This window comes from Stegastes partitus, unplaced genomic scaffold, assembly GCF_000690725.1.
Source record: "Stegastes partitus isolate 25-593 unplaced genomic scaffold, Stegastes_partitus-1.0.2 Scaffold1486, whole genome shotgun sequence".
Lineage (NCBI taxonomy): Eukaryota > Metazoa > Chordata > Actinopteri > Pomacentridae > Stegastes > Stegastes partitus.
This window is the reverse complement of record NW_007579217.1, coordinates 23,178-46,607: the sequence shown is the minus strand read 5'-3', so window position 1 is coordinate 46,607 and position 23,430 is coordinate 23,178. Positions and strand designations below refer to the sequence as shown.

The 23,430-nt window shown below is 42.8% G+C and overlaps 1 protein-coding gene across 3 annotated transcripts in view; it reads right to left on the bottom strand.

The window, feature by feature from the left end:
• Positions 1-22,437, bottom strand: part of LOC103370823 (poliovirus receptor-related protein 2) — an 81,521-nt gene extending 59,084 nt beyond the window's left edge. For all 3 annotated transcript variants that reach the window (XM_008299987.1, XM_008299988.1, XM_008299986.1), the window contains exon 1: positions 21,943-22,437. In XM_008299987.1, coding sequence (XP_008298209.1) covers positions 21,943-22,033 — 91 coding nt within the window. In that variant the 5' untranslated portion in view covers positions 22,034-22,437. The remainder of the gene's footprint in view (positions 1-21,942) is intronic.
• Positions 22,438-23,430: the final 993 nt, after the last annotated feature.

Below are 23,430 nucleotides of genomic sequence, written 5' to 3'. Positions count from 1 at the left end.
CAGAATGAGTCCTGGACGCGAAGAAATGCAGTGGCTGTGTAAAGCAGAGCTGTATAAAGCAGAAAATACAAAATGGCAAAGGCCATAAAGCACAAATTCGTTTTTTTTTTATGATATTAAATGTTTTCATCAGAATCAGTGAAGTCTTGCTTGTAACAGGCAGTTTACTGTGGGCAGAAAGGACATAGGCCTCCTGAGCCAAACAAATAACTGCTGCTTCTATACTGGCTTGCAAGTGCTATCACTTCAACCCACTGAATAAGTGACTGAATAACTTACTGGCTGGATGGCTGACAGACACCCAGCTCCCCCGCGGCTCCTGCCTTTGCTTTGTCTGTTTGGGCACTGCACATCATTCTACCTCCACCGTTCTCGCCCTCTCTCTGCATCGCTCACTTTCTTTTCCCCTCCCTCAGTGCTTTAGCCCTGTCCTGTATTTTCATTTCGGAATAAATCCTTTTCATCCCTCTGGCTCATTCTGCTCTTCCATGACTATTTTTTTTTTCCACTCTGCTAGTTCCTCTTCTGTCTGACTTCTTCATCCTAGCCCTGTGTGCCATTGCTCCTCATGGTAATTGTAGTGGACATGTTATTTTAGCCCTGCATGTAAGATTGGGTTTTAGTGCCGGGTGACCATAGTGGCAGATCAGCAGTCGGTGTGTGAGTATAAAATGCAAATCTTAGGCTTTGGGAAAACATTTTTCAGACAGGTCTAGGGCCAGCGTCTAGGAGATATCTTGATCCACTCCCCATTATGCATGCTGAGGCCTTGCACCTCTTTATCAGGTCTAGCAGTAAGCTTGCCAAAAAAAATCCTTCAGACATCACTCTCTGCATGACTTTGGAACTGTGTGTTTGTGTGAACGTCCAGAGTCTGGCGGCATGTATCTTCGGAAATAGCCGTGTACTGAAGGATCAGGCTGGTTCAGAAGTCAACAGCTGGAGAAAACGTTCCAGCTACTTCTACAAATGTCCGAGGCCGGCTGTGCGTGTACGTGTCCACCTCTTTACCCATCATCTTGTGTATGTGCGCATACATCTGTCCCTGGGTATGTCAGCTGCTAACATAATGTGATTATGCATCCTATTTTCGCTTCCATAACAACACTTGTGAGAGGATGTGAGAGTCTACCAAGGTGTCAGATACGATATTTCAGGATGGGTGTGATCCCTTCCCCCAAATTAAAAACAGCATGTTAAAGTGATAGGAATTCCTTAATTTTACCTCGGGGGGTGGCTTCACTTCCCAGCTGCTCTTTCCATAGTGTCAGGGGCTGCCACTCAGCCTGCTGCTGACGAGCCTATTGGTCAACAACGCTGTCAACACGCTGCTCATTCATAGTTGAGGGGGTGAGTGACCAAGCTAATTTATGCCACATATTAAAGGATTAAAATGGAGTACTGTGATGTGAGGAAGACCGCTGTTAGCACACTCAGTCTGTCAGGAGGCTCACACAGCATGTTACCAAATCAGTGCCGGCCATATGGAAGACAGAAGGTCAGGCAACACAAGCAAACAAACAAGGAGGGGCGTACCAATATTATGATAAACTGATGACTGTGTCCATCATAACACACTGCGACAACCAGCTGGATTCAATTACTAACGGTGTGCCTGTGTGTGAGCGCACAAAAGAAGGAGAAAGGTTTGAGAAGCCGGGCAAGTTATGTTCCAAAATGTGACAACCACATCATTTGTGCGTCTACTCTTGTAAAAGTATTGCTAATTAGTTGTAATGCTCGAATGTCAAAGCTCTGATGTGTGTTAGTTCGCCTGCATTTTGAAAACACAATGAGGACACGTTGAAGTTTTTGAATGAGACATATTTTTACAGAAAGAGAAATCACAGCTACGGTAAGAAGTGTAGATGCTCGAGCCGAACAATGAATTCTAATCAAAATTTCAATTATCATATCGTAAAAGGCTGCAGTTTAGGATATACAAAGTCTGGCTATTAAACAAAGACACCATTTCAATTATATTTAATTCAAGCAGTATTGAACCTTCAGGGGTTTTACTGCCTAATAATTAATGTGCACTTTGTGGTGTAGGCATGCACGCTATGGTCCGACTAACATAAGCCCAGTCTCATCGCTTCATAGCCAAACCAGCACATTTTGCAGTGCATCTTATACAGGGGTTAAGCTTTTTTTTTTTTACTGGTTTTAGAATTTCTTTAAACGGAAGCTTCACTTTAAAAAATATATATATCTATTGCAGATCAAAATGTAGCTGCAATATCTGTCTGGTACATCACAATTAAATATAGTAGATGGCAACAATTGGTGCTAAAACAGAACAAAAAGATAGCAGTCAAAGACAACAGATAACCGAAGCAATTTAAAGCAGAAAGAAACTATTCTTTGTATCGTAAAACGTCTGCATTGTATGCCTCCAAGTTACCTCCCCGCAGGTCTGCAGTGAGCGGCGAGGGCGAAGGTGAACGGCTCATTGTTTTCAAGTCTCAATAGGAGGCAGGTAAGAAGAAATTCAACACATTCCGTCTATCAGTTCTCCCAGAGAGGAGGAGGTGGAAGGTTTTACTGAGCAGGAAGGTGGATGAAACGAGAGCAGAAAAGGAACGAGAAAGAAGGTTTGGACATGTTGTTTGGGAAATTAGTGGCGGTATCATGAAGCTGAAGTCAAACAGCTGAGACGTGTGATGAGGCTGTAAATCGAGATTGTTTTCTAGCTCTCCCTCTGTCTACTTCCTTGTACTGTAAAGTCTCTATGACAACTTGCCTGGGGAATATTGTGTATTGTCTTATTGCTGACAGATGAATGAACAACAGACGGACATACAGCTCATGGAGACAGTTCAAATGGGAAGGGGTGCATAACCTTATGTTTCCGCTCAAGTTTAATAGAATTCAACAACATACACTAGAAAGATATGACTGGCAGGATGTAGAGAAACACGAACAATAAAAAGGAGGTTCTTCTGGTCAAGTGTGGACGATAACATTGAACACAAAGCAACTCTAATTATCACATGAATGTGTGTAACAGCATACGCAAATGACTAACCAACGAATAGATAAGATGCAATCAAAAACATTCCACTTAAGTAATGAAAAAAAAAAAAACTGTAAAAAGGCTAGGAAAAAAAAAATCAGGTAGTGCGTAACAAAATATTTGCTCACTTAAAAGTGATTTTTTTTGTCCTTACAATCTGTTAGTGTGATAAAGCTATAAATTTCAAAAAGCAATGAACAAGACTGTTGCTGTGTCCTTGCTATGAAAGCTATGAAACGCTCAGATAAAAGATAAAGGTCACAAGCCTCCATAAAAGATGGCTATAAATGACCAAGACTAATTGTAACTGAAAATGCTTTATCATCGCTGGGCTTACATCCGCCTTTAATGGACTGTTTAGCATTTACTTGACTAATTTATTAACAAATGTTACACTCTCGGCCTGTCTAATTTTATGTTTGATGCATGTGAAATCAGTCCTGCAGTTTTAGGTAGATTATACTAATTGATTTTAAATTGAGGAGTTAAAAAACCTCATATTTTAGTAATCTTTTAATTATTTAGTTTACTTATTAAACACTTGCTGCATTTGTCTTTTTCATATTACATTGTTTTAGGCCATTAGTCTGGCTGGAAATGTTTTTTTGGCCTTCAGAAATTTTGTTGGGCTATTTTCAATATCTACATTTTTAATAAAAACCAACAATCTAGCCGCTTGCAGAAATAAGGGGTTGGTTCCAGCCCTGCAGATTAAGATAGAAAGCTCCAAATGCTCCAGTGAACAATAAAGTACATGCATACAACAACAACAACAGATTAACTCAAAAAAACTGCAAATCACAGCTTCCGTACTTGTTAGCTCACGTGGTGAAAAACGAAGGAGCTCAACCAGTTAAATGCCACTCAAAGGAGCTGTCTGTCAAAAAAATAAATAAATAGAAGGCATCTATGAAACAATGAGGGTAATTAATGAGGTTAATAAGGATCGAAACTAAGCTTTCTATTTAAAGATCCGGCTCCATATTGGGAGCAGAAGAAAATGTCTGCGAGGATGTGACACATTAATATCCGCCACATCTTTACCTGTGTAAGAGGTTGACAGCAGCGGATCGAGATTTCCCTCAATAACAGTATGAACCCGGGTTTCAGCCTGTAATGGCTCAGCAGTCACCATGATGCTACAATTGATCTGACTTTCAGAAGATTGAAGCCACTTCTCAGAAATCATAAGGAGGAGCTAAACAACAAACACACACACACACACAGAGCCAGCACACGAGCTGCCTGAGCGATCTCCTGTCAGGTCGTCATTACGTTGGATTGAAGCTGTCTTTGTTTACCGTCTACCCCCTTAAGGCAGAGCGACAGATAGAGGCTTGGGAAGTGAGGGACAGATAGATGGGTGTATGAACAGACAGAGATGGTCCCGCCATGCTCCACTGGCCAGCTTCAAGGACAGAAAGGATCTTCAATATCGCAGCCTCCGTGTAATTAGACAGTGCTGTGTCACGCACCAAAGAATCGCTCCTATTTGTGTCATATTAAACGCAGCACGGGTTTCCCCTGCTGTGCTTTGCCATTGAGACCTAATGCAAAAGGCGAGCAAAGAGGGATTTGTACAAATTTAATTACATTCATAATTCACCCATCTTTAGCTGTAATCACTCGGGGTTAAGTTAAGTAAATGCACTTCTCTGCTAGCCACCCACACCCTGTGTTGCCTGAATAAGCGGTGTAGCGTCTGGTATTTCAGGGAAATTTCACTGTCAGGCTGAAACTCGCTAAGTGAAAGTAAACACAGTTCTTGGTATGCAGTAGTGAAATATTAACAGATATTCTCTTTCGACTGAAGTGCTGTATGCTTTGGTTTTGGAGTGCTGCAGTTCAGGTGGTTATGTGTGTGCGTTTGTTTGTGTGTGTGCGTTTGTGCGTGTTTGTTTGTGTGTAACTGTCTTCTGGTGTATGATACTGTGTCTCTGAGGCCACCTGCAGTGTCTCTGAAAGGCAGGGAAAAAAAAAAAAATCTGCCGGTGTGTACATCTTTGTGTGTCTGCTCGTGTGTGTTTGGTGCACCTCACAGCCAAATCACGGCACAGGCAGGCAGCCTTTTCAACAGAGAGGGAAGAGGAGTGAAGCAGATCAAACACAAGCCAACTAATCACAGATGCCGACTAATTAGTGCAGTCCTCAAAGGGGAACCAGGAATGTGTGATGATTCCCCCTTATGAATTTCCCAATGACGCTACGCCACATGCCAGCATGAGGACTTGCCGGTCACACAGAAGGGATACCGAGGAGGCTAAAGTGCAAAGAGAAACACCTCTAGCCTTGGTGTAATCTTATCATAAGCGAGCATGGGGCAAAGCGACGCTCAATAACCCTTATCGTTGTTTCAGTGTTCGCACACAACGCACAAAAAAATACCCTTACCGCTACAATCTCACACACTCACACGGCCTCACATATGCATTCATGTTTTATCTCAACATCCCCAAATTAGACTGCATGTAACGTTTCCCATTAAGGGATTTCTGGAGCGATTAAATCCCAAGCGTGGTGATATTCCAGCTTCCAGAGCTGAGCACAGGTTGACGTTCCTGCGCGCAAAGCTCTGAGTGCTGATTAGCCGGTAGATCTGCCACACTGATCCCAAGATTTCCCCGAGATCAGAGGCAACCAATTACACATGTGACACGCGCATGCACGTTTATGCACGCGCTCACAAATGCGTCCTGCCACGCAGACCCGACCACATGCCCGTCCCGGATCTGATCTCTTGAGGCTTAAGTCATCACAGCGGTGTGACCCCTTCTCTACGCCTGCGACTCCTCTCTTTTCCTTTTCTAATATCAGACGAGGCGACGCTCAGTTCAGCAGTCAAGCCTCACAAAGACAGAGAGATAGCAGATGAACAGAGACAGAGCAAATAAAGAATGCAATAAGTCTATCTGAAGAAAATGAAGGCCACTGAAGGGACTTAGTCTAAATAAAATCCACTCTGTCAGCCTTTAAGTGCCTAAGTCCCATTCTCATCTCTATACATCATAACATCAAGTTAAACATAGACATTCTTATTCTAGCTCAGGGCCTGGCTTTCAACAATAGTGTCACTGAGAGGATAAACAACAACAGAAAGTCGCACTCGCTCGCATTTCTCTCATTGCAATAGATTTATGAAGGAGCAATACCCTCCCTCTGCCCTCGTCAAAACTGCCATCAATGGCTGAAATTGGTTTCACATGATTACAGTGTGACAGTTGGCATTCATGTAGGAGACGAACACAGAGATTCCAAACCGATTGTTATGACAAAAAGCCCAGCGCGCTTTGAACGTTAACAGCTGCATCGGGGAGGCCGGAAAGTGAAACGAATCGGCAACACTGGTCAGAGGAGACAAAAGACATCAAAAAATAAAATTAAACTCGCCGATTTACGGTTGAGCGACGACGCAGCGAGCGAAATGAGAAGAAATGCAGATAAATAAGGACCGCGAGAGACAGAGGGAGACACGGAGGGGGGAGTCGGTGGGTGCTGCTGCAACAGCTGCTGAGCATCACATCTGTTCCAAGTGGAGTCATCAGCAAACAGACAGACTGGAACCGACCTACGGAGGCTAAACCCCGGGGAGAGAGAGGGATGGACGCAGGGAGAGTGGAATGGAATGTCGGGAAGGCGAAGCAATGAGAAGATGACACGAGAAGGATGCAATTAACGTAGGAAGGCGGAAAAAAAAAAGATGGAAAATGAAGACGACAGCGCACAGGGAGAACTTTAGCGACCTGTTACTCCTTCCCCAAAATGATGGTGATGGATTAGGGTGGGGCACTTGTTAGACAGTTTTGCATGAAACAGGAAACTTCAATCCCTTGCTGTGTTTTACCTTCTCCCTTTTTTTGTACCCGCCCTTCTAACCCCTTCCCTGACATCCCTCCGCCATCTCTCTCCCTCCCTCTCGCCTTCTGTCTAAGCGAGACTGACAGAACAAGAGAAGTCTGTGAGAGTAAAGATGAAAGGCCTGTGAGGGAGGTGTGTGTGTGTGTGTGTGTGTGTGTACATTGAATGAATGACCCCTCTTATCACTCATCCCTACTTTGGAGCCATCCTGCCTTAACACAAAAGAAAAAAAAAAAACCCATCCATACATAACACACAGTAGGGGTTGTGTGGAGGTCACATCAGAGCTTTTCATGTTTGCATGTACGTGTGGTTCTCATGTTTATTTACGCTCACCCCGTGTTCCGACGTTAGAAAATGAGACACATTTAACATCACCGTAACAAGGCTGCCACAGCATGAACATCATCTAATGCCGTGTTTCATGTCCTGCAGTGTACACCTTCAGCCTGTGGAGAAGCACCCTGAGGAGAGGTAGAGACCCTGAGAAGTACACATTGTTCATTCATGATAGCAGCCACTGGCAGTGAGGGCAACCCCATAGCAGAGTAAGCGATGTCATTTGGCAGCAAATGAAGGGGAAAGAGCAAAGCAGTTTCTGCATCTCTCTGAGGTCTCACAGCTAGCTCTAACGTTAAGCTAGTCGGGGTGCGGGACAAAGCTCAGTTTGTGTTCACGTCTCTGCATGGTGAAATAAACATCGCTGCCGCTTCAGAGTTTCCTTTAGCTCGCCGTCCCCTTTTCTCTTATCTTTCCCTACTCTGTTGTCACCCCCGCTGCCTAAAAGAACAATCTACCAGCACAGCATGTACTTTCAAAATATTTATTCACTCAGTATTGGCTGAATGCAAAGGCCATTCTTTCACCCTCTCTCATGTCTAACATTTAAACAAACCACGCATCCACACAAACTTACTGACTGCACCTGCTTTGGATCGCACTTCCCCACTCTCTACAGCGCGCACGCCCGCACACACTTGATTACTGCAGGGATTCCTTCCTTCCTTAACCCTCCATCTGGTGTGTGCCTTGCACTGATCTTGAAGATGTAGAAGAAAATAAGCACAGAAGCAACAGTAGTCTCTCCACTTTGCCTGCAGCAGTGAGTGCATTTCTGCTGCTCACATCCTCAAACAAACCCCCTCTGATCCAATACCCCCAACACTGTCTTAACACCTTCCCCTGTGCAGCTCTCCTCTCCTGTTTCTCTCCCTATCTGTCACCATATATTCTCCCCTTGGCCCTCCTTAATCTCTTTCTCATTGCTTCTTCTCTGCTAACCAATTTGCAAAACAGCTTTTCCAACTAATCCGACATTTTCTGTTTTTAGCAAGTAAACCCAAATATAAGTTAATTCACAATCAAGAGCTGAAATCAGTTGCAGTGCGGCAAAGCGCTGGTGTTGTTTGTGGCTCATCAAATACTGTCATGTTTGAAAACCAAGCCTAAATGAAACGATCAGAGATGATGATGAAGTACAAACAAAGACCTAGAATTATGTCTATGATGTGGCTGCATGTCATGTTTGTTTTTATTGTGTTGCATCTTTTTTTTTTTTTTAGTAACTAGGTGCTTAAAATAGATGCAAATAAATGAAGAGTCAGAAAAGGCCTGGGCGCCCAAAGTAATGGCACGCTCCCTGGCTACATACCGTTTCCAGGTGACTGTTCAAGGATTCCTGTATGCTTGTGTATGCTAATAAATGATAAGGTAGTATCAAACATGGCACTAGGTATTCTGCCTTGTAGCTCTTCAGCGTCTCCAGACTTATTTGCAGCCGTCCCACCCTTTGCCTCTCTGACAGGGGATGTGGTCCACGGGTTGCACCTGTGTCTCATTACTGCCACTGATGGTTCAGTAACAGGGATCTCTTTTCCCTCGCCATTGTGCTCTCATTCTTTTCCTCCCTTAAGCTACTGCCAACATACATTTACCTCCAACAGCATGCCTACACTGATCTGCTACCCTTGCTCATCCCACTGCATGAATTCACAGGGTCTCTGCAGCCTCTTTTCTCCTGTTGCTTCTGCCATTACAGAGTCAGCACAAATGGGGTTTGTCAACTGTTCGGTGATCTAATGATTTTGTGCTCGGCTGACCCGTTCCGTCAATTTGTCAGGAGGTGCTACAAGCTACTAGCAGTCTTTTACTTGAACATGGAATTTTCCATTTGGAACCATACATCGCCCTGTCAATGTTATTCAAATTTATTGCGACTCCATTCTTTTCAAAATGAAAATTATTATATAATAGGCTGCAACTACAGACTATCTTCATTATCATTTTATCTACTTACGAAACCTCAATAAACTATTACCACTAACATTCAACTGATAGAATATCCCATGAAAAAGATATATAGCTTTATTGTACACTGAAGTTACATAAGAAAAAATAATGCAGTCATTGTTATTTACTTTTTAACAGTGTATTCCACATTCTAGTCAGCAGCTTCTCACGAAGACACGCTTGACTCCACATGACTGTCTGCTCAGCTGGGACATGTACTCTGCTGTATGTGCTGCAGACACTGCTGAGAGTTTTGTAAACAGTGGAGGAGCTGGAGAAACTATGTATGCAATGACACAATTTTATTGCCCCAAGCACCTTTTTTTGTATTACATTCGTCTGTTTAAAACAAATCTAAAAAAGACAAAAAATTATATCTGTGCATATCTGACAATGCATACACCTGACAAATCTGTGATAAGACAACATCAGCTGATGATATCTATGGACTTAGATATTGGTTATGGTCTATGAATGAGTTACTGAAGTGCTCAACTTAATAAAGGGTCCCCGAAGTGCACTTGCACTTAAACTTATTTACTTTCTATTTAATAAGCTCATAGCACTTTGCAGAAAGTCCCATTTTTATGTCTGTTGTCTACATGGGTTGCATTTACTGCTTTGTACTTTAAAATAATTTAATTTGACTTGAGGTGCTCAGACGTTAACTGCAGGTCAAAGTTCACTTTACAACAGTTTATCACCTCAGCCTGAGTACGGCTGTAACATTTTAAACTGCATGTTCTGCAGTATCTCAAGCTACAGGTCTGGCTGTGCTGACCTGTATTTGTTGTAATGAAATATGACACAATGGGAAGCTGCTCTGCTGGAATCCAACACCAGTCTGTTCACTCTGTTATCGTGTATACAGTGATAGTATGACCAAGCTCATGTATTTAAAACAGACATGAAAAGATATATTTTTGTAGGTGTTCTCTATTAAAGATCTACAATTTTACTGTTTGTTTCTGTCCCAGCATGTGTTAATATCTCAAAAAGACTCCCAGGAAACAATAGTTTTCCATTAGCAGCTTCAAATCATTGTAAACCATTAGATAATACACTACATACATATATGCATTACATACATACACACAGACATTTGCAAAAAACAAAACTGAAAAAAACACCAGTATTTAGGTATAAATTTAAGCTTATGACTTTCACAGACATCAAGTCTCATACACAATGTAATCAGTCAGGTCGAATTATGAGACCATAGCCAATACTGTATTCCTTTAAAGCCAATTAACCCCAGTGTCGGCATTAAAATCTTAAGCACATTCATTATACTTGACAAATGAATGCAACACTGAGATTATATGAGTCTTAAAACCAACTACTGGGTAAGAAGTCTAACACTGTAACTTGCTCCAGAGTCTGACATCTTCTCAAGATGAGTGGAGGGTTCTGAGTGGTTATAAGCATTAGAAGATCAGGACAGACTCCCTCCTACACTACGCATATTAATTCTTCTAATGCACCTAAGCTCAGCCTGTCACACAGTGACACTGCATAATTATGTCATCTAAAAGGGACGAGCTTTTTAAAGGGTAGGCATGCGGTGCAGCAGAGTGCCTCCGTCGATGCAACGTTCTATGTTCTAAAATGACAATATACATCTACAAAAAAAAATGATTTCCTTGCAGCTTTTTGGAACCAAGATGAAAACTATGTCAGATCAACAGATACTGAAAGCATATCAGCAGTTTGAGGAATTCAACATTATCTTAATATAGCTGGCAAGTCCTCAATGGAGGGAGCTTTTTACAATAACAAACCAGCCAATTCTTTAAGCATTATTCTGAGTGACAAGAGCGTCCATCAAACACCCAGATCCCCTCACCCATGGCCTCCCGCCATCCATCAGTCCATCATGACAGCCACACTTCCATTTCTCCACATATAAATACATCAGAAAGAGGAGGGGAGGAGCAAAGAAAAAAAAGGGGTAGGAGGAGAGGAAATTAAAGTATAGGACGAGTCAGGTTCAGAGAGGAAGGGGAGAAGTGATGAAGCGAGTGAGCTGGGGGGGGGGGGGAAGACAGGAAGCAAAGTCACAATGGGCTGAGGTGATGAAGGGGTGATACAGAAGAAAGAGTCATCTGGAAGGAATGAGGAGAAGAGATAAACTGGAAGGGAGGGAAGCTGACCGGCACATGATACACACAGAAAACATCTATGGAGGACATAAACAACCTCACGCCTGAACAAGCAGCTTTGTGCCAAAAGTAAAGATTGTAACAGAAAGGGAGACAGTTGAGGAACAAGAGAGATGAACAAATGTACAAGAGAAAGTTGGTAGGTGGAGCCTGAGGGACTTCTATTTTAAACCAGAACAATTGAGAACGCTTGTGTTAGTTTACACAAGCAAAGGAACCACATCCTTTCCTCACCTCACCCCCCCCATCTTCCCGAGGCTGTGTCTATTAAAATGTGTGTTTAAATGGTGAGTGCTACTGCTCTAATCATGGCTGGCATCACAGCACATTCCCTCTCTACTTCTCCCTCGTTACCTTCCCCCCCAAGCATCCAGCCTTCTTCTGTCGCTCAGACCCTGTGCACACTTGACACACAAACACACAGGCACACACACAGACACACAAGCATGTACCCTGCTTGACTGTGCAGTGCCAGAGAGAAATTCATGAATCACTGGTGCACGAATCAGCCGTAGGCTTGTTGCAGGAAGAGGAAAGTGGTAAGAGAGGAAAAGGACATAAGTAAGTGGTTAAAGTGTTTCCTTTAAAAGCTTTAAAAAAAAAAAAAAAAAAATGGGTGGATTCTGGAGACGGCTCCCAGCAACCTAAAGGAGCGAGCACACACCCAGAGGGCTTCAGTGACAAGTAGTATTCAACAGAGAAGGTACTCCCCCTCCTCTCTCATTCCCACCCTTCCAGCTCTTCCTATAAAGGCAGAGACAGAAAGCCAAAACAGCGAGCAGAAGTATCGAGCCAGTGCATGATAGGTGCAGGCACAGAGTGTCCAGCAAATATCTGGCTTTCTGCACACAAATGTCCTTCAAGAAGCATTTCAGGACCTTGTGTACAAGGAAAACTTGTTAAATAAGGCACTACAGCGGCCCATCCACACAACAACAAAAAAAAGCCCCTCCATCAACTTCCATTTCAAGAGAAACTGCCCAATTATCTCTTGTTACACAGCCACTTTCCCTCTAGGGCCACCACTGAAAGGCAGGTCTGTCCATTGATACAGGTGTGGTGCAGACGGAGGGAGGGGAGGAGGTGGGGGACAATAGATGGCCTTTCAATGGTCTCCCTTGGTTCACCTGGATTAGGGGGAATAGAGGGGGAAGCAGTCTGAAGGGAGGAAGGAGGAGGAGGGTCTCTGAGCTTGGCGGAGAACAATAGTGTCTCTGTGTTCAGTAACACCAAGTGCATCATTCTGTCTAGCAGAAGCCAGCTGACTGCCTGGACTAAAAACAACATCACGGCTGCCGCTGTTGAATGTTCCACTCTTCTTGTGCAAATGTATGTTTAATACACAAAAAGAATAACAGGAAACCAAGACTTCCAGCTCAAAACAAAACATGTCCTCTATTGAAAAACAAAGCCTGTGGTGACAGTACAGACACTGAAAATCTAACAAAACGGGAATGCAATTATTTTATTGCTGCAACATTTTCCTCATATTTGATTACTGCCACTGATTCCCTGAAACGATCAGTTTGTCTTTGTTTATGAAATGACACAATTTCCCAGAGCCCACGGCGATGTTGTCATTACTTTTTCATTACGTTGTTTTTTCCTCATCAGCAGTTGGGCAAAACCCAATAATATTTAATGTACATTGATGTAAGACAAGCAGAAAACATTTAGGGAAACTGATGACTGCAAATATTTGTTGGCATTTGTTCTTGAAAAGCCAGTCAAACCGTAATGAATAAAAGATGTTGCCACTTGATTTTCTGTAGAATGACTGATCATTTCACCAGTGCTAGACTGTGGGGGGTTAAAATAAGACCGTTCGAGGCTGTAACTGCAATTTATGTTGCAGCATTTCAACAATCACTGGACAACATATGGACCGTTTTATGGACACTTCTGTCAGTGACGTGCATTTTCTAGCAACCTTTTTGTTTGTTCTAAAAGCATTTAAACATAAATGTAAACACAAAAGTAGAATTAGGTGAGTAAGTGGCAGGATAAAAAAAAAAATACTGAAAAAACTACATAAACAGATTTAAGGTTTTTCTTTTACACATATATGTGTGCTTAGTGTCTCTCAAACACAGTCTTACTAAAAAAAAAGCTTCACTTTTCACACTGGGAATTAGCTCTTTAAATGTAATCCCATTTTAACTTCAGTGTGAGATTCTTGTTAGATGAGTCAAGCTATATTACCAGCCTAGTCACTGCCTGCAGGGGACATGAGTCTATGACAGAATCTCACAGCAGAGGAATGGACATTGTCAGTCTAATCCCAGCACTGCACGACAGGTTAGCTCTGCCGAAATGAAATAAAATCCTGCATCTGCTTCGAATTTCCGTTCCCTGCCTCCTTGCAAAGCTCACTGGCTTACTTGACTTTCTCGCGTCCCTTCCCCTGTTCTGTCCTCTGTACAGTAATCAAGTGATTCAGCCGTAAAATCAGCCCAACATGAGTAGTGCGTCCTTGTGTTTGCAACGTATACGCTGTTTGTGCTCGGCGGTTGCGTGTAAAGAGGTGGTGGTGGTGACTGTCATTCTGCTGCAGCCTGGGCAAGGAAGACCGAGGGACAGGAGGGTGAGATAATCAGGGAAGGGGTGAGGCAGGGTGAAGCACTGTAAAAGCGTCACAGCAACTTAACCTTCAAAAAATGCCCACCAGGGTGGAGTGGGAGGAGGTGTTGTTGCCCATTAGAAGCAAAAGAGGATGTGGGAAGTGTAAGAGACGGAGCGAATGATTGATGTGCAGGGGTGGGGGATGTTAAGGAGGTAGGAGAGGAAAGTAGAGCGAGGGACAGAGGGGGCAAATGAGAGTACAAGAGCAAAAGTAGCGAAGGCAGTTTGGTGAGGATTTAAGCGAAACTCTTGGGCTGACATAGGTCGAACAGACAACTGGGAAATTGGACGAGGGGACAGGAGGAGGAAGAACGCTCCAGAAGAGACGGAGTGAGGCAGAGTGCGTACGAGAACAGATGAAAGTCACAGACATTCCAATTACAGAAGCAGGAACAATGGGTTGATGACTCAGAAACAAAGCAAAGGGGAGCAAAAGAGGATGAGAGGAGGAAAAGAGATACAATAAGACACAGCAGTTTACTGAGCAGATGGATCAATTATGCGGACCAAATTACAGAGTGGGGGGAAGTTGGTGCATTACGAGAGGACGAAAACAGAAAAGACGGCGAGGGGAGAGAAAGAATGAATGAAGATGGAAGAGTAGAAGTAAAGACACAAATGCGGCAGGAAAAAGGTTGGCGGGGGGGCGGGGGCAAGAGGCCAATTAGAGAGCAGGCAATCAGTTGAGCAAATGAATTAGACAAATCACTTTGACGAAGGAGGACCTGTTCCCCCCTTAGGAGTCGCACCAAACAAACCCTGGCACATCCTGTTGACAAAACACACGGCTGATAACTGAATAAACCTGCTGCCTCCTCTTGACCTTAATGTGCTGTTTTCTTCAGGGGAGGATTTAAATGCTCCTGCCATTTCAAGGCTATGGGGACTAATGACGACTGCTGCTAGTCTATCAACATAGCTTAGCAACAAAATTTTGAAACCAACAGGCGAAACAATAGATAACAGTGGCAAAATGAAATGGTAGGATTGCAACAGAACCGCTTGGCTTGTGGAACACAAGAACACCCCCACACAACTTCACAAAAACAAGACATGTTGCACATTATCTCAGCAACGGCGGAACCGGTTTTCTTATCTTACATTTCTGAGATCTCATCTGTGTAAGAATACCACATTTTCATATCGCAGCACATAATTTTAACCTGTTGCTTACATAAAGCTCCTGGTATCATGGCACAGCTAACTGAATTAAATGCATTTGATGTGCAGAAGGTGTCTGAGAAGCATAACTCTTGATACAGCTCCCAGAGCCCTGACAAGACCCTGTCACACCAAATTCAATTTCCTACTGTGGCCAGCCTGTCCACTGCCTCTGATAAGTATGAATTGGACATGACCTTGTCAAAGTCAGATGTGATGAAGATGCAGCACGTCCGTGCTTGTGTGTTTTAGCAGTTGTGTGCAAAGGTGTGCTGATAGGTAACAGCGTGGACAAAATGGCTGTAATGTTGCTTGTAACACATGTTGATGAAAGAAGCAAAAGGTGTTAAAAAAAAGAAACGGAAGCAGCAAAAGTCGCTCAACATTTGACAAACTAGGGGCAGAAAGGACACAGGAAGGGATTAGCAGAGGAAGAGAAAAGAGAGATGTTTCATTCGTGCGATCATGTCAATGGAGCTGGTTCTAAACGTTTTCAATATCACATAAGGGCACTGCATCATCCACCATTCAATACCGGATCAATAGCGCAAACCACCTTCCACCTCGCAAGCTACATTTAGACACATTAAGGTGACTGCTAATGAGCAGCTGTGTGCATGTGTGTACGTGTGGACATGGTGGGGAGGACACAGTCAAGGGCCTTAATGCTTAGTTGCACAGAGATCTGCTGAGTGCACTATGGAGCGGATTTCAGAAATAAAAGAATGTGACAGAGACGTAAGAAAGAAAAGAACAATGACGGAGAAAGGGTACAGGCCAGGTAACAATGATAAAAAGAGAAAGGCTAGTAAAAGCAGTCCTTTACCATCTACAACGGACGGCTCTTTGGATGTTAAATATGTGTGTAATGCTTTAGGAAAGGGAGGGGAGGGAGGGAGGGAGGTGCGACTAAATTACAAATGAGCTGATAATTCTTGGCCTCGCTAGTTCACTCCCTCACACAGTTTTTTGAAATCCTCCTTCAGCTCCTTTGCCAAGAAGCTGCAACGTGGAATTTGAAATGTCGTCATCCTCAACCCCCACTTACTACTCTGTCTTTGCTGCTCTTCTTCTATGATTTTAATACAGCAGGGTCACCGAGACACCCATCTCACAAGTCTACTTAATTAAGGGGATTTTATTTTAGATTTGGCTGCCTTTCAATGGATCTTCCATTGGAATTACTGCTCATTTTTAACATTGACTGCGCTGGAATGGTTCTGACCCGCATCTCCCTAAATTCCATCTGGGACTTTTTAGGAAAATGCAGATAGGAAAAGGCACATTTGGCAGATTTCTTGACTAATGTTGTGTAAATGTATGTGCGTGACTGAGAAAGTAAAGCAGGCTGCATGCTTTATGGTACTGTACACAAGCTTCTGGCATGGTACTCTGGCAAATAGTCTTCAAACTCTCCATTATCTAGAAATATGTGGGGGAGGGGGGTACATTATAGAATGGTCTCTTGCGGCGAACTCTTATCAGCGTGTGAGCTAAAGCCCACACATTTGATGTAGATAACAGTTTAACCCAACACCTCTGCCAAGAATGTCACCGACACCCCAGCGCAGTTGTGTTTTTGGAAACCCCTCAGCTGCCCAATTCATATTAATAACATTTGGCATTCTTTCTAACAGGAGGATTTCTGCTCATTTTCCTCTGGATCAGATGGGACCGACTCCAGCAGTCTGGAAACCCTGGGAGCCAAACATAAACATCCCGGTGGGAGGCTCTCAGTGTGACCCCCAACACGGGCCGCCATCCGCCCAGCATGTGCATGTGGGCAAAGGATAGGGAGGGATTACAGAAATTTAAGCGGTTCTGTCACAAAGCAAGCAGCTTTGACTCTTGTTACAGGAAAGCGACTATCATTATTACAAGTTACTGGAAAACATCATTTAAGAGAGTCAATTAAATGAGCAGGGAGTGGAAAGAGAAAAAAAAAAAAAAGACATTCTCAGATCTCATGTCTGCAGAAGATAACAGGGTTGCTGATGAGGATGATAGACTTCACTTCCTTAAAAAAAAAAAAGAATAACACATGCACTGTCATCTCGCAACACGACGCCTCCTCCTTATTATTGGAATGTCATCTGACTTACAGCGAAGTCTCAGGATACTGCACTTATTCATCACCAGCTGTCTGTGCACATGTGCGTGGGTGTTCGTGTGTGCACTCAATTGCGGTCCAGTACGTGGTTTAAAGCGTAACAAGATGCGGTGACTTGTGCTCATTGACCTCTCCCTCTCTCCAGATCCATCCATCCAGTCTAATAGAATTTGCCAAGTCAACAATAAACCTGATGGATTTTTGGTGTTTTTCTAATGAAAAGTCCACAGAGCATGTAATTTCACTAAAACTAATTGATCAAAGTAAATAAGTGTAAGATATTGAGGATCAGTGCTAATTTAATTAATAACGGTTATGTATAAAATATTGAAAGAAACGAAAATTGCCTCCTGCCAAAAATGTGTTCAATAAAAAAAAAAAAAAAACTGTCAAAAAGATTTTCCATCCATCACTAGATTATTGTTAAATGAGAGTTATAATTTACAGGCTGCCATTAAATATTGTCACAAAGCTGAAATTGCTGGGGGTTTTTTTTTTCAAATAGGATATCTGGTAGAATAAATAAATAAATGAAACAGCCTTTTAAATTTGGTGAAATAGCGAATGTTTCCTTCACTTGTTTTACGATTTTGTTACTCAAAATGATTGGGGCCACATTTGCCACACAGTGTCGATGCTAATTGTTAATTGTGATTATACAGGGGAGGAGGAAGTTATTATAACAACATATATTTTATTAATATCATAGAATTTAATCAGAAAAAGGCCTGTGTGTAATATAGCAAAAACAAGACCTTCCTACACACATATAGATGCACACACAAGACCTTTTCAAAATCCTTCTGACATTTACAGGGCTGGTGCAAAGGGGCGAGGACGGCTCATTTACATAATGATAGGACCAAACCCTGACACTCATTAACATAGAGAGAAAAAACCCCAAAAACAAACCAAGACCGAAACCCTTCGCTCCAACAAGATTAATGAGATGCCAAGGACTTACTTTTTCCTTCTTTTACTATGGAGAGAAAAACATAAACGCCTCTCATGATCCATTCTTCTTCATAGACAGAGTGTAGTACTCTTTCTCTCTTGTGATGATGAATGGTTCCAGGCTTGGCAGGAACTATACTTGTTCACACCATGCGGAGGAAAGGAGTTTGAGCTAATAGTTTGAGCTATTGCACTCAAAGGACTGCCAAAAGAAACATCACTACATTAGAGTCACTGAGTATCTACACCAAGTATGTGTGTGGGAGGGCAGGGTGAGGGCAGCTAATGTTGTAATGACTTTTGAAAATGCATTTTCACAAGTTATATTAGCTGGTATCACAGTATGATGAAAAAAAAATAAAATGAAACATTCAAATGAGGTCCTGGCTGACAACAAATCCTACAGCCATGGTGACGGACCAGGGTGAGGTCGCATGTGGTTTATTTTCCTGTCTGTCTGCATGTTGTTCCCCTCATAAACAGCACAGCCCTGCATCCAAAGGGGGAGGAGGGGTCACTTAAACAAAAGCGCTGGACAGGACACAATGAAAGATAGCTGGAAAAAAAGAAACAAGAACAAGGCCCCTATATGTACTCAACAGCAGAGGTGGGGGAGGGGGTGAAGGCTGGCGGGAGAGAGGGAGGCTTCAAGTGGCGGGTGGGAGCGAGGGGAGGTGGGGTGTTGCCTGTCTAAATCAGTTACTGCCTGTTGAGTTTTCCCAGCCAATCCAAAAACTGTGTCACAACCCCGCGCAGCGCAGCAGGCTGCTGAAAAGCCACCTGTTTCCTCAAAATTGAGGAGAGTCATCAAAAGTTGCTTTGCAAATAAAGTAGCTTTGCTGAACACTTCCAGACATACAAACAAAAATATTGGATTATTTGTGTGAACAGAGAAGGAAGCCTCTTCCCTCAGCTCTGACCCTGCAAGCATCCAGCAACACCCTGCACACATGCAGCTTACTCAGCCATAAAGACAATGCTGCCATAGCTTTATCCCCCCCAACTGAAACTCCCCGTCATGTAAGCCTCTTCCAATAAAAACATCTCCATGGTAATGGGCCAAGCCTTTTTGACCCACATCAATTGTCCTCACAACTATATATAGACTTGTACAGACCATGTCATGCCCTTTGGTTTTCATACATTTATTGTACGTCTTCCAGTAATATGACAAAATCTGCTCGAATTATCAATTTTGGAGATGTTAAAGATGTGTTAATCAAATTTTCTTCGTGCCATGGCCTCTTAACTTCGTATGAGTGACTCTTCTCTGAGCCAATTTACATAAGGCACATTTGATACACTTATCAGACTTAGCCACAAACACAACGGGGAAAGTCTAAGGAGCTCAGCACAGATTTGAAGAAGCAATTCATTGACTTGAACACGTCAAGAAAGCCACTTGGAGTCATTTCAAAGCAACTGCAGATCCAAAAATCATTTGTGCAAACAATTGTTTGTGAGCACAGAGTTCACTGCACAGTCGTGTCACTACCATGATCAGGAAGAAAATGCAAATGATCGCCTGCTTCCAAGAGATGACTGATTTGGATGGTTGGCCACAATTGCCAGAAATATTTTTGGAGGAGAAAAGGTGAGGCCTTTCATCCCAAGAACACCACACCTACCGTCAAGTATGGTGGTGGCAGTATTATGCTCTGGGGCTGTGCTGGTGCCAGTGGAACTGGTGCTTTACACAAAGTAAAGGGAATAATGAAGTAGAAGGATTACCTCCATGTTCTACAGAAAAACCTAAAATCATCAGTCAGAAGGTCGGACCTTGGATGCAGCTAGATGTTTCACATGCACATTGAATGGGTAAAGAAATGGCTGAATCCAGCTAGAATTAAGGTTTTAGACTGGCCTCCCCAATGTCCTAACTTGCACTCAAAATCCTGTGGACTGTGCTGAAAAAACAAATCAGTGTCATGAAACCCACAAATTCAGTTGAACTGCACCATTTCTGTCAAGAGGAGTGTTAAAGACACAACAGGAGGCTCCCCAGCAGCTTGTGGACATCAACCAAAGTGCTTAGTTAAGGGCAAAATGTCTAAGTGACATTTAACCAAATATTAGCATTCCTGAATGTAGATTTCTGACACAGCAGATTTTGCCATGTTTCCAGAAAATCTATAATACAGCTCACAAGGAACCAAAGTGCTTGATTGTTTTTTGCGACATAAGGCACGTGTGTTTCAGTGATTCAATCATAGAAAAACTATAAACCGTAATTGAAAATCCATCAAACTCCGGCCTGAGTTTTTTCATTAAAAGGTATTACACTGAAAACTGCACAGATTTTCACATCCCTTCCTCTCAGATTCAGGAGTCAAGATGGAGGTAAGTGGTTGCTGTCAAACCTTAGGAGGAAAAGGAAACCACAAAATGCAAATCAGAAAAGTTTGAAGTGAGATGTTTTAGTCCCACAGCAGTTGCAGCATAAGTTGCAAAGCTCAACTAATACCCAAACGGAGGTCAGAGGATCACTTTGAAACTTAAATGAAAGAAAGCTAAAAGCAGCGTTATTGCTTGCGCTGGTTAAGCCTTGCATTCTTACTTTCTCATAAATATGTAAACGCTTTTGTTTTGTTTCCCCCCCACTTCTTCTTTTTTCTCCCTCCCCAAAGAGCACTTCATGTTCTGTAAAATGAAATTGGACCAGAAAAAATAAATTAAAAAAAGATCCACTGCATGAATAAATCAAAACAGTGACTTTGCTTAGTTAGAGTTGTGATTAAAACAGCACCACAATCATCGACATTACTGTTCCGAACTGAACACTTTACACTGTAGCTGTGCCAGGGCCTTAGATCTAGTCCTACATTCTTGCCCCAATTACAGCACAAAACAAATAGCTGGCCCAGCGAAAGGAGCAGAGAAAAATGTTGAACTGGTTTCATGCCACACACATTCATATGTTAATGGGTTAACTGCATGCCAGGGATATTTTCTCTCATATTGGTAGGCCTGCTCCTGCAGTATGCGCAGGCTACCTGAGCACAAGTGGACTGGAAAACACCTGAATAATTTACCATGCATAAACAGGTAGGCAGAGGGTAGGCGTGGTCTGTCACTGACTTCCAGGTGATTTTTTTTTTCCCCTCATATTAAATTTCAGCTCATTTACAGGGCAAGCCTACAAGAAACTGGCTCGCTGGCTTTTAAATTAAAAATAAAAAACGATCTGTCATCAGTGTAAATGATAAAGTTTGCTTCCTCCGTACATTCAGAGCAGTTTTTTTTCCCCCCTCAGCTCAACTGTTACTAATCGATGATGTTCTGACAGGGGTAAGAAAAAAAGAGAAGTGGAAGAAGAAAATGAATGGATTTAGTGGGGAGAAGAAAAACGAGACTGCAAGAGGGACTAAAAGAGGAGAGGAAGCCACCATTAAATGCCAGAAACCACTGCAAAACACCTTGCTCCACAGAGCCACACCTTAGTACAGAAACTAAACATGGCGTTGAGTCACCGACCGAAACTCAGGTCAAAGATTAGACAGCTCGCTCAAGCCTGAAAACTCGGAAGTAATCAGGAAAAGACGGAGGAATTACTTTAAATATCCCATCCGACGTTGAGTGTAATCAAAACTCTTGCTAATTGTTAAGGGTTTAAGCTGAAAAGCAGGCACAGAATCACCTGCCGGATTCTCCTGTTTCCTGTCACTGCCCTGACAGGTACTAGTCAGGTTTAAATTCTCTTTTAAAAAATGGTTAAAGCTCTGTGATTTACACAGAAAGATACTGCTAAGTTTTCACAAGTGTTCGTTTCTTACCGTGTTGCGTTAATATCGACGCAATCAAGCAGAGCAGTCCGATCATTTTTTGCGTGCAGCTGGACCAATTTCGGGCGTCACGTCTCGCCATGGTTGATTACGGGTCCTCGGTGGAGAGAAAAAAAAAGCAGGCACGCAGTCTGTCCGAAATATAAATTCAAAAAAAAAAAAAAGAAAAAGAAACCCTTCTAATGTAGGTCAGTTGTGGTGTAATATCTCACTCATTCAGCAAAAAGAAAAAAAATAAATAAATAAAAACTTGTTCGGCTCCTAAAGACAAAACCAGAGGGGGGTCCGACAGAGGTTCTTGTTTGAAGTGTTCCCTCACTGCGCCTTCAAAGGTGGAGTGGTGCTTAAAAAATAAAAAAAAATTGAAGAGGGTGGGGAAGGGGAGGGGGAAATAAATCCTCGTTAAATTCGTCCCGGTGGCGGCGCACAGGTGAACACGTCCTCCTCAGCTCAGCGTGTAACGTGGAGCAGCTCGCGCGCTCCTTCTCCCAACAACTAGTTCCTTCGAGTCTGAAGCGCGCGCGGCGGTCCGGCTGTGTGTGTGACTGCTGGGTGACGTCATCAGGCTGGGAGGAGGCGTCACGGGGCCGCTTCCAAAAAAACCAATTAGGACCAGCGAGGGGGTGGGGGTGGGGGGTATGGGGGAGATAGGGGGGGAGGAGGGAGCAACTTGTTGAAAGCAGCCCTCCTTGGGAAATGCAACTTCCATTGCATCTAAACCGAGCAGCAGCAGCAGGTTTGAAACCATTTTTTATTTATTTAAATTTTTTTTACAATCTGTGCAGCATAACTCCCTATTAGTAGGCAAAAAAAAAAAAAAACTCCAATCTGATAAGACAACAGGGGAGAGATCCCTCTTCCATCAATAGCGCAAGATTCCTGTGCATTCGTGGAAAATTTCCTCCGAAAAGCATCATGATCTCTTTTTTTTTTCACATTCCACCTGCTGCTGGCATGCATCAGCTCCAAATGCATCCTATAAGAATTTCAAAGTCATCTTGATTAATGTTCAGTAAATTGCAACAGATGCCGGCAGTTTGTATGAATATTTTAAACAACAACAGAAAAGCATTTAAAGTAAAAAAATTAACCAGCGTCTACACAGTTTTCTGATGAAGGTGATGTGGAAACAGATGATTCCTACGCCCTCTGCTGTTCGTTTCTTCACACATGCCCTGACATTAGCTCATATAACTCCCATACAAGCAGAAGCAAGAATCAACAAACGCTCATTAATGAATGGCGAAACACAAATCCAGTGGCAGTCAGCAAAATCACAGAAAATGGAAACAGCTTCTCATGCATCTATTTGCAGACTATGGCAGACTCCCTGTTGATGAGATTTTTTTTTTCAGCTCTCCAGAATGAACTTCCAATTCTTTTTGCCCTATTTTCTTCTGAAGCAGGGTGCATAGAAAAGGCATTATCTGGTTTACGTCTAATCCCTATGCCCAAGTGTTTTACAGCCAATGTAATTAC